Here is a 16,181-nt window from a genome sequence, read left to right on the forward strand (position 1 = left end):
AAATTATTTTAAATCCATTTCAGCGATTGAGTGGGCTCGGAAAATTTTCTTAGAGCTCAGGGAATATGTGTCCAGGTTGAATGCACAGCACACACGGATGGGTAGTCGAAACTCGAGTAGCTTAAATAAATATACGAAATTTGGGTCATCGAGTGGACTAGGAAAAATTCTCAGAGTTCTGGAAATAATTCTGAGTTCAAGCATGGGACATGAGAACAGAAATGTATTACAATCATCATGTCATCATTGTTTTCGAAAGCCAAAAGAATTCCTCATGAAAGAACATCTTTTTTTCCTGGTTGTGGGATGGAGTAGAGTAGAGTTGCTGCATCTTGGACAACCCACACTGATCTGAACAGAAATATGAAATGTTTTTATAGATATAAGAAATGAACTGAAAGTGAAAGTAAAAATGAAATTGTATTGGCTGGAAATATTTCTTGGCTGTTGAATGGGAAAAATATTTCCAAAGCTGAAAAAAGAAAAAAAAAACTCTTTCTTTTTTTCTATTAAATTGATGTCTTCACTTTGTTTACTTTGGAATGGAGAAACCCAAAGACTATTACTCATTCTTTCTAAAACATATAATTCCTAGAATGAGTCATGGTCTATTTTTAGAAACAGGGAGACAACATTCCCACACAAAAGGGGGGTAGGGTTAATTTTTATCATGTCTAGAAGACATGATTTTTTCTTTTTACACCTCAAATTTTTCTTTCTGAGCTTTGAAAAATTTTTCCCAGTCGGCAACCAAGTGAAAATTCTACAGCCAAGACCATTTGGCTTTTACTTTCACTTTCATCGCTTTTCTATAAAAGTATTCCACGTTTTCTATTCAGAACCGTGCGGGCTATCCAAGGTGCAGCATGCTTTTTCTCTTTCTCTATCTCATCTGGACCTAGGACCACTCTTATAGAAAGAGCTTCTGTGAACACAAGTTTCTTTCCACTTTTTAATGTCTCACAGAATAGAACACATTAATACGTTTAGGGGAAAATGTTTCCTGTTTAAAAAGGTTTTCGTTTGGATTTCATCAGCAACCGTTTATCAGGTTCTAGCGAAATTGGATGATCCATCCATGGATCAGAATTTCCCATCTGTAATTTGGATGGATCAAGATTTCAACATAGTTTAAGAAAAATCCTTCAATCCTATTTGAAAGGAGATGTCATGATATTGAAACACATTTTTCCATGACGGACATTGAAAGACATTTTCCCATGACGGACATTGAAAGACATTGAAAGACATTTTTCCATGACGAAATCTCTCTATCCCACAGCTTCTTCTAAAGTGAACTTAAAGAGATTTTTCATACCGGGTTTTCAATTTTCACCTCAAACCATACCGTTGACGATGTGTGAGACACAAACCATGACATAAATTTCAGTTTCTATGACAGCTAACACGCTTGAGCTTTAAAAATGTATAAAAGAAGTTATTTTTAATCCATTTCAGCTATTGAGTGGGCTGGAAAAAAAAGGCCCTTTCCATGACAGCTAACACGCTTGAGCTTTAAAAATGTATGAAAGAATTTATTTTTAATCCATTTCAGCGATTGAGTCTACTGGGAAACATTTTCTTAGAGCTCAGGGGAAAAAAAGGCTCTTTCCATGACAGCTAACACTCTTGAGGTTTAAAAATGTATGAAAGAATTTCTTTTTAATTCATTTCAGCTATTGAGTGGGCTGGGGAAAAAAAGGCCCTTTTTATGAGAGCTAACATGCTTGAGCTTTAAAAATATAGGAACGAATTTATTTTTAATCCATTTCAGCGATTGAGTGGGCTGGGAAACATTTTCTTAGACCTCAGGGAAAAAAAGGTTCTTTCCATGACAGCTAACACGCTTGAGCTTTAAAAATGTATGAAACAATGTGTTTTTAATCCATTTCAGCGATTGAGTGGGCTGGGAAACATTTTCTTAGAGCTCAGGGAATGTGTCTCCAGGTTGAATGCACAGCACACACGGATGGGAAGTCGAAATTCGAGTGGTTTAAAAAATAAATATACGAAATTTGGTTCATCGAGCTGACTAGGAAAAATTCTCAGAGTTCTGGAAATAATTCTGAGTTCAATCATGGGACATGAGAACACAAATGTATTACAATCATCATGTCATCATTGTTTTCGAAAGCCAAAAAAATTCCTCATGAAAGAACATCTTTTTTTCGTGGTTGTGGGATGGAGTAGAGATGTTGCATCTTGAACAACCCACACTGATCTGAACTGAAATATGAAATGTTTTTATAGATATAAGAAATGAACTGAAAGTGAAAGTAAAAATGAAATTGTATTGGCTGGAAATATTTCTTGGCTGTTGATTGGAAAAAATATTTCCAAAGCTTAAAAAAAAAAAAAAAAAAAAAAACCTCTTTCTTTTTTTCTATTAATTTGATGTCTTCAGTTTGTTTACTTTGAAATGTCCTAGAATGAGTCATGGTCTATTTTTAGAAACAGGGAGAAAACATTCTCACACAAAAGGGGGGTAGGGTTAATTTTTATCATGTCTAGTAGACATGATAAAAATTAACAAAAAAATTGTTTTTTTTTTTTTTTTTTTTTTTTTTTTTTTTACATCTCAGATTTTTTTTTCTGAGCTCTGAAAATTTTTTCCCAGTCGGCAACCAAGTGAAAACTTTCCAATTGGCTTTTACTTTCACTTTCAACTCTTTTCTATAAAAGTATTCCACGTTTTCTGTTCAGAACCGTGTGGGCTCTCCATGGTGCAACATGCTTGTTCTCTCTCTACCTCATCTGCAGCTCTATGACAGCTAACACGCTTGAGCTTTAAAAATGTATGAAAGAAGTTATTTTTAATCCATTTCAGCGATTGAGTGGGCTGGGAAAAAAGCCCCTTTCTATGACAGTTAACACGCTTGAGCTTTAAAAATATATGAAAGAATTTATTTTTAATCCATTTCAGCGATTGAGTGGACTGGGAAACATTTTCTTAGAGCTCAGGGGAAAAAAGGCTCTTTCCATGAGAACTAACACGCTTAAGCTTTAGAAATATATGAAAGAATTTATTTTTAATCCATTTCAGCGATTGAGTGGACTGGGAAACATTTTCTTAGAGCTCAGGGGAAAAAAAGGCTCTTTCCATGAGAACTAACACGCTTAAGCTTTAAAAACGTATGAAAGAATTTATTTTTAATCCATTTCAGCGATTGAGTCTGCTGGGAAACATTTTCTCAGAGCTCAGGGGAAAAAAAGGCTCTTTCCATGACAGCTAACACGCTTAAGCTTTAAAAATGTATGAATGAATTTATTTTTAATCCATTTCAGCGATTGAGTCTGCTGGGAAACATTTTCTCAGAGCTCAGGGGAAAAAAAGGCTCTTTCCGTGACAGCTAACACGCTTGAGGTTTAAAAATGTATGAAAGAATTTATTTTTAATCCATTTCAGCGATTGAGTCTGCTGGGAAACATTTTCTTAGAGCTCAGGGGAAAAAAAGGCTCTTTCCATGACAGCTAACACTCTTGAGGTTTAAAAATGTATGAAAGAATTTATTTTTAATCCAGTTCAGCGATTGAGTCTGCTGGGAAACATTTTCTTAGAGCTCAGGGAAAAAAAAGGCTCTTTCCATGACAGCTAACACTCTTGAGCTTTAAAAATGTATGAAAGAATTTATTTTTAATCCATTTCAGCGATTGAGTCTACTGGGAAACATTTTCTTAGAGCTCAGGGAATGTATCTCCAGGTTGAATGCACAGCACACACGGATGGGAAGTCGAAATTCGAGTGGTTTAAAAAATAAATATACGAAATTTGGTTCATCGAGCTGACTAGGAAAAATTCTCAGAGTTCTGGAAATAATTCTGAGTTCAAGCATGGGATATGAGAACCGAAATGTATTACAATCATCATGTCATCATTGTTTTCGAAAGCCAAAAGAACATCTCATGAAAGAACATCTTTTTTTCCTGGTTGTGGGATGCAGTAGAGATGCTGCATCTTGAACAACCCACACTGATCTGAACAGAAAAATGAAATGTTCTTATAGATATAAGAAATGAATTGAAAGTGAAAGTAAAAATGAAATTGTATTGGCTGGAAATATTTCTTGGCTGTTGAATTGGAAAAATATTTCCAGAGCTATTAAAAAAAAAAACTCTTCCTTTTTTTTTCTATTAATTTGATGTCTTCACTTTGTTTACTTTGGAATGGAGAAACCCAAAAACTTTTTAAAACATATCCTTTTTAAAAACTTATCTTATAAACTTTAAACTCATCCTTTTTAAAACATATAATTCCTAGAATGAGTCATGGTCTATTTTTAGAAACAGTGAGACAACATTCCCACACAAAAGGGGGGTAGGGTTAATTTTTATCATGTCTAGAAGACATGATAAAAATTAACAAAAAGTTTTTTTTTTTTTTTTTTTTTTTTTTTTTTTTTTTTACATCTTAGAATTTTTTTTCTGAGCTCTGAAAATTTTTTCCCAGTCGGTAACCAAGTGAAAAATTTCCAATCGGCTTTTACTTTCACTTTCAACTCTTTTCTATAAAAGCATTCCACGTTTTCTGTTCAGAACCGTGCGGGCTCTCCATAGTACAACATGCTTTTTCTCTCTCTACCTCATCTGCATCTAGGATGTTTTTCCTTCTTCAAGAAGTGGAATTTTTTGGAAATACCTTACAATTTCACGAGCTTGCTGTTTCTTATATTTCGAGGAGATTTCAATGAAATTGTTTATAGATGTCATCTATTGCAGTTGGGGAAAAAGTCTATACTGGATCGCTGGAGACATCTCATCCAGATAGGTCACGTTATATGTTTTCCCACACCTAAATAAACTGGACATGAGCCATCCTTTTGTTTTCTCATCCAACAAAGATAGACACTGCAGACCGTTTTGGGTTTTCACACTTCGCGAACCGAGACGAGCCGCAGCCACACTTTGCGTTTTCTATGAGCGCAATAATGGATTACGTGAGCAGCCATTTTGTTTCCCATCTCACCCAGATAGGTCATGTTGTATTTTGTTTCATGCACCTAGCCAATTTTGGACATGAGCCATCCTTTTTTTTTTTTTTTTTTGTCTATCGAACCAAGATGGACTCTGGAGACAATTTTGTTTCTCAACGGAAAAGTAAATGTTCTGAATGGGTACCGGTGTTCGAATACTTTTGTGACCGACTGTACTACGTTATTCAAAATTGGATGGCTCTAGGTACTGTTGTTTTTTGAAAATGCGAGAAACATTCATGCATTCATGCAGAATCTTCATTATTTAGTTTCTTTAAATATAATGCATGGCAATAATATTTTGTAGCAACAGTTTGAAAAGTGAATCAACGCAGAAAGTGAAACCACGCAAAATGTCGTTTTGAGACTAATAGCCCTTTGGGTCTAACGCCCCTTTGGGCTAAAAAAAAATAAATAAATGTTAAATTACCAAGTTAAAAGTCAGAAATAGCAACATTTAACCGATAAGAAAGTCAGAACTATTTACTACCTCACTCGAAAAATGCAATTTTGAATAAAATGATAATTTTGCTTCTTTATTAAATTATTCTTATAACAGGGCTTGCATGAATGGATTATATTCTACTACAAGAAATTTTTTCATACCAATAAATTGCCAGAGTTAGAGACAGAAAGTACAGTAAACCCTTTCTAAGATGACCACAGGTTCATAAGATTTTGAGCGTTTGCGAATTAGAGAAATAGCTCTCAGCACTGATGTCCAAGTTCTCAGAAATACTGATCACCATAGGAAGATAATCACCAGAAGAAAGTTCCCTGTTCACATTCGGAAGTGCATTATTCTATAAATGAAAGTACATTAAGCCGATTCGATTGCGTGTATGGCCGTATCTATTTATATATGGGAAAAATTTTATTATAAAATAAATAAATTGTAAAATATATGTTACCGTTAAAGCGTATAATTAAGTTATTTCCTCGAATAAGTATTTGGCGGGTGGGGAACTAGCCAAGCCGGTTTAGCTAATTATTTTAAAATAACTATATTAATTAGTATAGAATATAATATTTTATAAACTAACTAATGATAAATGCCGCCCAGACGGTGTAGTGGTTAGGGGAGCCAACTGCGATACCTAACGGCTTGGGTTCGAATCCAGGGGAATGCATAGTTCTAATTGTCCGTCCCTTCATAGGAGGGAAAGGTGGCCCACCTATTAGGTGACTGCATAATAAAATGACAACTGCTTCTGGTCAAGTCGAAGTCGGCTGAAGGACCATCATTCATATTAAAAAAAAAAAAAAAAAAAAAAAAAAAAAAAAAACTTAATAACAAAAAAAAAAAGTTTCAAAGGTTTCAGGTTTTAAACTACGTTCAAAGAAGGCGTTTTTTTTAAACGTTTTGTGTGCTACCTTTATTTATTAAATATCATGTTCTTTGCACTTAAACCATAAAATTCATTTAAATAGCAATGTCGCAAAAGAATTTTAAGAACGCATATCTTTAGAAGAATTTCCGATACACAGTTCCACGCGCTGTAGATAATTTTTTTTTTTCGTATAGTGTTGCCATTCCTCGCTTTTAAATCGTTGAGTTTGTTAATCAAAAATTCGTTAAAGTTTTACAAAATATGAAATAGATAATAAAACAAATATCAAATTTGGGCTTCCAGATGCCCATATTCGCAGGAGGATTATGTCATTCAAGATTCGATGGCTCTATGTACCGTTGTTTTATCACAATGCGAGAAATATGGATATATTTATGCAGATTTTTCATTATTTAATTTCTTAGAATATAATGCAGGACTCTAACATTTGGTGGCAACAGTTTGAAAAGTGATTCGCCGTTTATAGTGGATTCAGCGCAAAATCGCAAAACGAAAAGAATAGTCCTCCAGGATCAAAGTCTCTTTGGAACACCACCTAATGATAAACCGTTAAAGTGGAAAAAAAATTACACTATAAAATACCTGTCGTTTTATAAATTAACTGATGATAAACCGTTAATGTTTAGAAAATTATATTTCATATTACGGATAGCTTAAATAATAACGGAATGCATAATATAATATTATTGCTAGATTCGTTAAATCGTAATAAAAAATAACAGACTATACTACGCCAATAGTTCTGTTTAGCAGCTTTCGTGTGCCGTCTTTACTGACAATTCGTCATTTATCAACACTTTAATGTGAACAAGCTGTTAGTTTCCAGTTACGGATGGATGAAATTTAGTTTAAAGACCGGCAATCATTATTTAACAGAGGAGAAACATTTGCTCCCCGTGAATTCTTTCCTTCCGGGTGAGGTGGGTCGGTTTCTTTAAGGAAACGGGTGAAGCAAACCACGGGGGAGAACATACGATTTTCCCGCAGGCAAGTTGGAAAAACCTGCTATCGAAATGACCTTGCTCAGCTGCAGCCAGCTCAACGTCTTACCCTTAAAACCTCCCTCAAGAGAGCCCGCTATAACCCTGCCCGTTTGGCAGGTTTCCCTATCTCCAATCGGCGACATTATTTGGCGAGATTTTAGAGTTCCTTTCTTTCCGTTCCTTATTTTCCGAGTGACATTTTTTCCGTTCCTTATTTTCCGGGGACATTTTTTCCGTTTCCCTTTTTTCCGGGTGACATTTTTTCCGCACACCATCAAACACATATTCTTATTCTCCTACAAATATACATTTTCGTTGGAAACTTTTAATTTTGTGAGAAACAGCTTAATTTTTTTAGATTTTTTAGGAAGTAATTTCTTCGAAAGAAATTTAAAAAAAAAAACTTTTAAATTTCTTCGATACCGATTGGCAATTTTAGTTTCCCATTGCAAAACAAAAAGAGGAAAAGAGTTTTGAATTTAAATAAACAGTTAGAAGTGTGACATTATAGGGCTCTTAGAAATCTGTGGAATTGTGAACATTTGACTAGATTTCTTGATATAGTCTGTGTCTATAGACTGTGTTCCTTAGTAGTTCTACAAGAGTTGCAATATATTTTCAGTGTAATTCTTAAAGTACCATGCAAGGGAATGGAAACATCTCGATGGTGTATACAACAGTTGTGTTGCCCCTTAAACACAGTTTCGACTTTTTAGTAAAAGGATGAGGCATGCAGCATTAACAAAAGAAAACATTAAAATAATTAATTTCCTAAATGTCTCACGTAATTGGTTATTTCATGATAATAAGTGGTATAAGTATCTTCTTTCTAATGTGTTTAAAATTTCTTGTACAGGTAATCTTATCAAGGGTTTATTCACTCCTTTTTTAAATTAATTATGGTAAACTTAAAATACTAACAGAATATCGTGTAGACTAAAATGCAGAATAGCCCACTTATTTGTTTGGCGTTTTCTAGAAGAGTTCGATTTTTGTCAATTTTCTTTGACTTTTTAAGTGAAAATGGGTCAATGTGTACATGGATAAAGTCAAGGTAAAGCACAATGCCATTTCTGTGCAATTCTGGGATTTTTTTTTAAGTGAAAATAGGTCGATGTGTACATGGATACCGAATATTTGAAATTCTTAGAAACGCGCCAAGCAGTGGGCGATTCTGCACTTTTCCCTATCGTGTATTTTTTTTTATATCGAAAATTTCGGTTGATCTTTGGATTATGGTAACTTGGCGATTTTTTGGCGACCAACTCTGCTACAGCAACCCTCTATTTTTTTTTTTTTTTCCGCCATTTTGTCTTCACGAAGTAAAGACATGTTTCTTTTCTTTTTATTTACTGAACACTTTTTCCAACAATCTACTAGCCGAATTACGCTTATGCTAGAAATTTTATGTAACAAAACTGCTTAATCATGACGAATATTAACTGCAAAATTGGGAAAAAGTGCACAATCGCAAACTCCTTGCGCGTTTTTCAGAATAGCACATACACATAAACCATTTACACATCAACTTATTTTTACTTAAAAAAACATCCCAGAATTGCACAAAAATGGCATTTTACGAACTCTTAACTTTATCCATCTACACTGCTATTTTCTCATAAATTAAAAAAATTTGCACGAAAATGCAAAAAAATTCTGTGAATCTTTAAACTCAGTAAAAGAACATATATGAAATTACCTGATCGCCAAAAAGTATATACCCTTTCCAAGGATGAACATTTACACGTATAAAATAAATAAAATATCCAAAAACTTTTACCTCTAAAATTATCTATTATATTATAAACGTCACCAACGAATTCATACCGCAGACATTACAAATGGTTACAAATACTTAAAGTCAAATATTTAAATTATTTCCATACATGTTTACTTCAACTGAAACGTATACCAAATTCCTACAAACATAAAATTCACAAAATAACTATCATTTAATTAAAATATCACTAAACCATGTACACGTCGACTTATTTTTACTTAAAAAAAATCCCAGAATTGCACAAAAATGGCAATGCGCACATTCTTCACTACACCCATGTACACTGCTTTTTTCTCATAAATTAGAAAAATTTCACGAAAATGCATGAAAATTTTGTGAATCTTTAAATCCGGTAAAAAGAACATATATGAAATTACCTGTTCGCAAAAAGTATATACCCTTTCCAAAGATGAACATTTCCACGTATAAAATAAATAAAATATCCAAAAACTTTTACCTCTAAATTATCTATTATATTATAAACGTCACCAACGAATTCATACCGCAAACATTACAAATGGTTACAAATACTTAGTGTCAAATATTTAAATTACTTCCATGCGTTTTTACTTCAACTGAAACGTATACCAAATTCCTACAAGCATAAAATTCACAAAATAACTATCATTTAATTAAAATATCACTAAACCATGTACACGTCGACTTATTTTTACTAAAAAAAACATCCCAGAATTGCACAAAAATGGCATTGCGCACACTCTTCACTATATCCATGTACACTGCTTTTTTCTCATAAATTAGAAAAATTTCACAAAAATGCATGAAAATACTCAACGTATTCTACTCAAACATATTCCAAAATACTATAAACATATAACTCACAAAATCACGATCATTAAATTAAAATATAATAAAATTAAAAAACACTACTTAAAATATAAATAAGCACATACATTAAATTAATAAAAATTAGATTACAATCCTAATTACTTTAAACTAAATCATTGCTAATAACAATTTTCCAATAATACCATATTAATTTATTTACTCCCTTTATTTAGAACAATGCATAAAAATAATATCCTCAAATGATTAAAAATACTAACTTACCTAATCTTCAGAATCTTCATTGCGTGGCACGCACACTTCCACTATTTCACACAACACACAATGAAGCTTAATACAAAATAATATAGTACTACAGTTTTCCAAATTCCCCCGCTTTTCCGATTAAAGAACTGTAATTCGTCCATTAATGTCACATGACATATCTCATGATCTCTCGTTTCCCTCACACAAAATAATGCGTAATCGGAACTGAGTACTTCTCACATTATTACCAAAGTCCTAGGTAGTAACCTTTATCGCCTCCAAAATGTCGCCAAACTACCAGTTACCATATTCCAAAGATCAGCCAAAATTGTATTAATGTAAATATGAATGTATTTGTTTCGGGTAGAGTAGACTTTAAGGTACCCCTTGTATTATGGCGAAGTTGTTTGATTTATCGCCAAGTTTTTGTTTGATTTTTAGCCAAGTTGTTGTTTTATTTATGGTAGCCTGAGTAGTTGAATGTTATGGAAACCCTATTGTGACGTTATCGGGTGCATGATTCTGGGAAATTTTGAATCATGGGATGTCTTATAAGCGTTTTTGTGGTATATGTTGGTTTGATTCTTTAGATAGTAGAATGGCCGAATGTAGTAAGATTAATTTGAAGTTTCTGTACGATTGGGAGCAAAAGGGGAAAAGAGCTTTAATTGACTGGTGTGTAAGTGAAGGTTTACTTAGTAGCCATTATAAGTGTCCTGCATGTAGGAAGGATATGCATCTAGTCGAACGTAAAAACCATTTAGATGGATTTGAATGGGTTTGTACGAAGAAAGGTTCAGATGGTCACTAAGTGAAGCAATCAATCAGAAAGAGTACTTGGTTTGAAAAATGTCATTTGAGTATGATTGATATTTTGATTTTTACGTGGCTCTAGGTGTACGAAGCAAACTCGAAAATCATGGTAAGTGAATATTTTGCTTTTGGTAGTGCTTAAATGTATAACATGTTTTCCTTTTTTATGTTATTTTATTGTTCAGTTTAAAATGTATTTTATTGAGATTATGTATTTTTTGTTTGCCTATATTATAGAATTTGGTGCTCCTTTGACTTTTTAAGTGAAAATATATCGATGTGTACATGGACAAAGTAAAGGGCAATGCAAGTTTGTGCAATTCTGGGATTTTTTTTTAAGTGAAAATAGGTCGACGTGTACATGGATAAAGTTAAAAGAGTGCACAATGCCATTTCTGTGCAATTCGGGGATTTTTTCTTTTTAAGTGAAAATAAGTCGATGTGTACATGGATACCGAGTTTGTGCAATTGTTTGTCTTGTTATTTTGGCTTTGTGCAGCGGCGATGTTTGGCGGAAAAAAATCGCCGCTTCGCAATCCAAAATAACGAGTCAAAGAATTGCACAAAATTAGTATCCATGTAACGCCAAAAATCACCAAGTTTCGCCAAGGAGTACCCTAAACTATACTTTTACCGATTTCTGAAATTATTAAACGCGCTGGAAGCACTTCTGCAGAGAACTCAGTAAATGTAAACATGACCAACAATGGCAATAATAGTTCAAACCTGGTAACCCAACGGATTCAACCTATTTTCCTGCTGGAAGGTTGCAACCATTTCTCTTAGTGGATTTTGTTGAAGCATCGACCTCGTTTTTTGCATTTTCAGATTTAAATTTTTGGAATGGTCAAATTTTGGAAATCGTCAGAACACTAGAAACTTTTGACTAGAAATGTGTCTGGGCAACAACAAACATGCGGAGACTCTGATACCGCTAATCAAGGAGCACATGGCAGAAGGTACCAAGATCATAACTGATGAATGGAGAGCATATTCATCTTTAGCCAGGCATGTGGTATTATGTGCATGAGACTGTCAACCATACTAAAAATTTTGTGACTCCGGTGAGTAGTGCACATAGCCAGTCCATAGAATCAAATTTGCGACAGCTGAAAATAAAACTGCAGAAAAGTTGTCTTCACAAAGAAAACTTTGCAGAACACTTACTTGAGTATTTATTTTGTCAAGAAATAAAATGCAACAGCCGAGATCCATTCTGTGAACTTTTAAATGTCATTAGACTGTTTCCCTGTTGGCTGAAAATTCTTAAAAAAAGGCTTTAAGGGGTTTTCATCCGCAGAGAATCCGTTGGCGCCGTTGCATTTTTACTCGCCAAGCTCGCGGTTCATCGACGATGCACTGAGCCGTGAACGTGATATTTTGTAAACATGATTTTTAGTGCATGTAAATTCAAATTAGCAGACAAAATAATATATTAAGCATATGGTAGTGAAAATTAACAGATAATAAGCATGTAGATGTAAAACTAACCAGTTAAACGGGATATACGAAAATAGATTTGTATTAAATTCAAGTTAGCATAGGAAAGAATATATTATTAAGCATAAGACAATATATAAGCATTTATAATGGAAATAAAAATTCATTTAAAAAATATAAATTAGTATTAATATACTGAAATTAACCGGTTAAACGTGATACACGAAAAAAATTTGTCTTAAATTCCAGTGAACACAAAAAACAATATATTCCTTATACCAGCAGTGGTTTGCTAATTTTGATGACCATGGTGATGCATCAAACTATTCTCTCATCTTAGATAATCAATAATATTTTTTATTTCAATTTAATCATCTATTTATGTCACACCTGCCATCCTCTGAAAGGTTATTGTTAGAAAAGCATTAACAATATATTATCTTGTTAAAATTTTACACCATAAAAATTGATTTATTCTCATAATTTTAGATGACAATAACCAATAATAAAAATAAAAGCATTACTTAATTATTTAAAATGCACATGGACATTTTTGCGGTTTACAAAAACAAATTATTTTAGACGTTGGAAACCTCATGGTTGTTACAGCTGTTAATAATTAAGAACACAACGTGAACAGCCGTGTTACAAATTAGCATTCACCCTCCTTTCATCCCTAACCGAGAACCGGCATCTATCTACGAAAATATTTATATCTATTTGTTGTTAAAAAATTTGGAAAAAAAGTAATAATAAATAAGAGAAGAATAATATAAATCTGCAAATTCGAACAACGACAGTAATAATTCAACAAAACGAATGCAAGATGAATGGTTGCAAACTTCGAACAAGCGAATAGGATAAATCTGATAGGTTACCAGGTTTGAACTATTATTGCCAAAGTTGGCGATTTTTACATTTACCGGGTACTCTGCGGAAGTGCTTCCCTTTAGGGCTCTTTTCAGGGCCATACCAATTTAATCAAAGAGATATGACATATTGCAGTAAAAATATATTTATAGATGCCCCTTCGCGATAATTGGCTGTTACATGGACATAGAGTTTGTGCAGTTCTTTGACTTGTGTAGCGTGCACAAACTCGGTATCCATGTAAACAACAACCTATGTTCACTTAAAAAAATATCAGAGAATTGCACACTCCCTCAACTTTAACCATGTACACATTGAACTATGTTCACTTAAAAGTCAAAGGAACAGCCAACACAAAAATATGTATTCTCAATACATTTCAAATCAAACAATGAAATTACACAAAAAGAAATTCATCTTTGCACTACACAAAGGAAATATCTACTTACCTTATTTACAAATTAACATGTCTTCAGTCAAACAAAAATCCTTAGCAGCATCCAAAAACTTCCTAAAATTATCTGAACTAGAATCTGTATACTGGCATCACCTCGTAAATTCACAAAATAAGAATCTTAAATATCATCCATAGCGCCGTTTATCGTCCGACGTTCGACCATATGCATTTCCTTCCTACAAACAGGACATTTAATAATGGCTACTCAGTAAACCTTCATTTACACATCAGTCAAGTAATGTTCTTTTCCCTTTCATTCTAAATTGTACAGAACTTCAAATTAATTCAAAATAATTACTGCATTCAGCCATTTTACTGTGTAAACCACAAAATAACAATGTACTTATCAAAAACCCGACGAACACTTTCCATTAGTTCCCATGGTTCAAGTTGACCGTAATCAATTACGTCATAATAGGGTTTTCATAACATTCAACAGTTCGGGTTACCATAACTGAAACAACAACTTAGCGATAACTAAGGGGCACCCGTAAATCTATTCTAACCAGGCTAATCTTTATTCTACAGTATCCCTTGTTTTTTTTTTTTTTTTTTTTTTTTTTTTTTTTGAAAAAAATTGACAAGGAGTATTGGTTGTTCGCCAAATCTGGAAGCCTGCCATTCAAAGTGGGTTTTTCGGAAGCTCTGATGTTGATAATGTTAGTGAAATTGCTGGTTACCATGATAGTTTTAACTTTCTGATTTTTTAAGTCAAAATAGATCGATTTGTACATTGGACAAAGTTAAGGCAGTGCGCAATGCCTTGTTTGTGCAATTCTCTGATTTTTTTTTTTAAGTGAAAGTAGATCAATGTGTACATGGACACCAAGTTTGTGTAAGTCTTTGACTTCTTTTTTTTTTGGTTTTGTGTAGCAGCCATTTTGAAATTGTGCGATCTTGGCGTCAAAAAAGAAACAATTCACCAAGGGGTACCATACGATAAATTTTTTCCGATTAGCCCATATGCTTAATATCTGTGAATTTTTGCTTAATATGTTGTTTTGTCTGCTAACTTAAATTTGTGTTATTTATTATTTAACTTATTTTGATTATATGCACCAAATATCTCATTTAAGTGGCTTACTTCCATGTGTTTAATATCTGATAACCTTATGTCACTCGTTATCAGCCGTTGGCAAGTAAAAATGCAAAGGCACCAACAGTTCTTTGGCAAAATGCCTGCTATGTATTTAATTATTGATATTCTAATTTGGAGACTATGTTATACTCTCAGTGTTGCCAACATTGCTGTTTCAGCTCTCAGTATTTGGTGTCCGCCCCTTTGTTCCTTGCAACATTTCTTCATTAATTGTGCCAAAAAAGACTAATACTAAAGCTGTTCGGTTTTAAATGTATAGAGATTCACTGAATGCTGATATTTCCATTTCCACCCTGGGTTTGATTTCAGGCAAACAGGCTGGCTGCTTCAGCATTGTCATGATTTTCTTCATGTGTAATGTGTTTACAAGTTAGTTCCCGTAGAAAATCCTCCACGAAGGCATCACTACCATTAGGCAGATAGCCCTTTTATGTATTGCCATTATTAAAAAAAATATATAAATAAATAAATTGATGGCTAATATGAAACTTTGCTTTAAAAAGAAACAGACAAGGGTGGTTGGGAAAGAATGAGGATGAGAAAACTGTAATTGTCTGGGATATAAAAATCTGTTTGCTGGTGCACATATGTTTGTATTGTATAAACTGGTTAGGAAAAGAGAAAGGGTATTCTCTTCTTTGAGAGTCATTCAAGAAATATTCAACCTTTAAATGAAGATGATTAAGAAGGACATTTTTATAAGAATCCTGAAAGAATTTCATTTTCTTAAAATGAAGTCTTTAAAATCATCTGAGAAAGGCCACCAATTTTATTTTGCTTTTAAGCTGAATAATTTAAAATTTTGCAGATTTTATTTTGAATGCTATGTAAAAAATTACTTTAAAGTGCAATTTCATTTTTAAATTGAGAAACACTGATGCAGACAGTACATGACTTCCTTGTAAACCTATTAAATTATGCACATTTTTTGCTGCATATGATTTAAATGGTATTCCTCATATTTAACTTAACCAACCGATATCTTAAAGCAAGTTGAAGTAAAGATATATTTCAAGGGACCCCTTGGCGATTTTTTAGCGCCTTTCCTGATAGCGTTGAATGCCCTCCCCAGTAAAATGGTGTCCAAAACATAAGTAAAACCCAAACTATATAATCTCAATAAACTATTTTAAATCAAACAAGGAAATAACATAAGAATGCAAATGCATGTAGTATAATCTACGCAATTCAAAAGGGAATGATTTTAAAATTTCTGTTTCTTCGGTATGTCAAATACATAGAATTCCTTAACAGCATCCTAAAACTATTTAAAATTATCTAAACTAGCATCTGTATACTGCCGTCGCCGCATAAATTCACAAAAGTAAAAATGAAAAATACTCTGTGGACTATCGATGGCATTT

The 16,181-nt window shown here is 33.2% G+C and overlaps 1 protein-coding gene across 4 annotated transcripts in view; it reads left to right on the forward strand.

The window, feature by feature from the left end:
- The first annotated feature begins 7,661 nt into the window (after nucleotides 1–7,661).
- LOC146994973 (uncharacterized) overlaps nucleotides 7,662–16,181 on the forward strand; it is a 28,399-nt gene continuing 19,879 nt past the window's right edge. For 2 of the 4 annotated variants that reach the window (XM_085824965.1, XM_085824964.1), the window contains exon 1: nucleotides 7,741–8,161. In XM_085824965.1, the coding sequence (XP_085681091.1) occupies nucleotides 8,081–8,161 (81 nt within the window). In that variant the 5' untranslated portion in view covers nucleotides 7,741–8,080. The other 2 variants (XM_085824966.1, XM_085824967.1) reach the window with 2 other exon arrangements.

This window comes from Stegodyphus dumicola, chromosome 10, assembly GCF_044657685.1.
Source record: "Stegodyphus dumicola isolate Sdum_Otavi_A_Nest chromosome 10, ASM4465768v1".
Taxonomy (NCBI): domain Eukaryota; kingdom Metazoa; phylum Arthropoda; class Arachnida; order Araneae; family Eresidae; genus Stegodyphus; species Stegodyphus dumicola.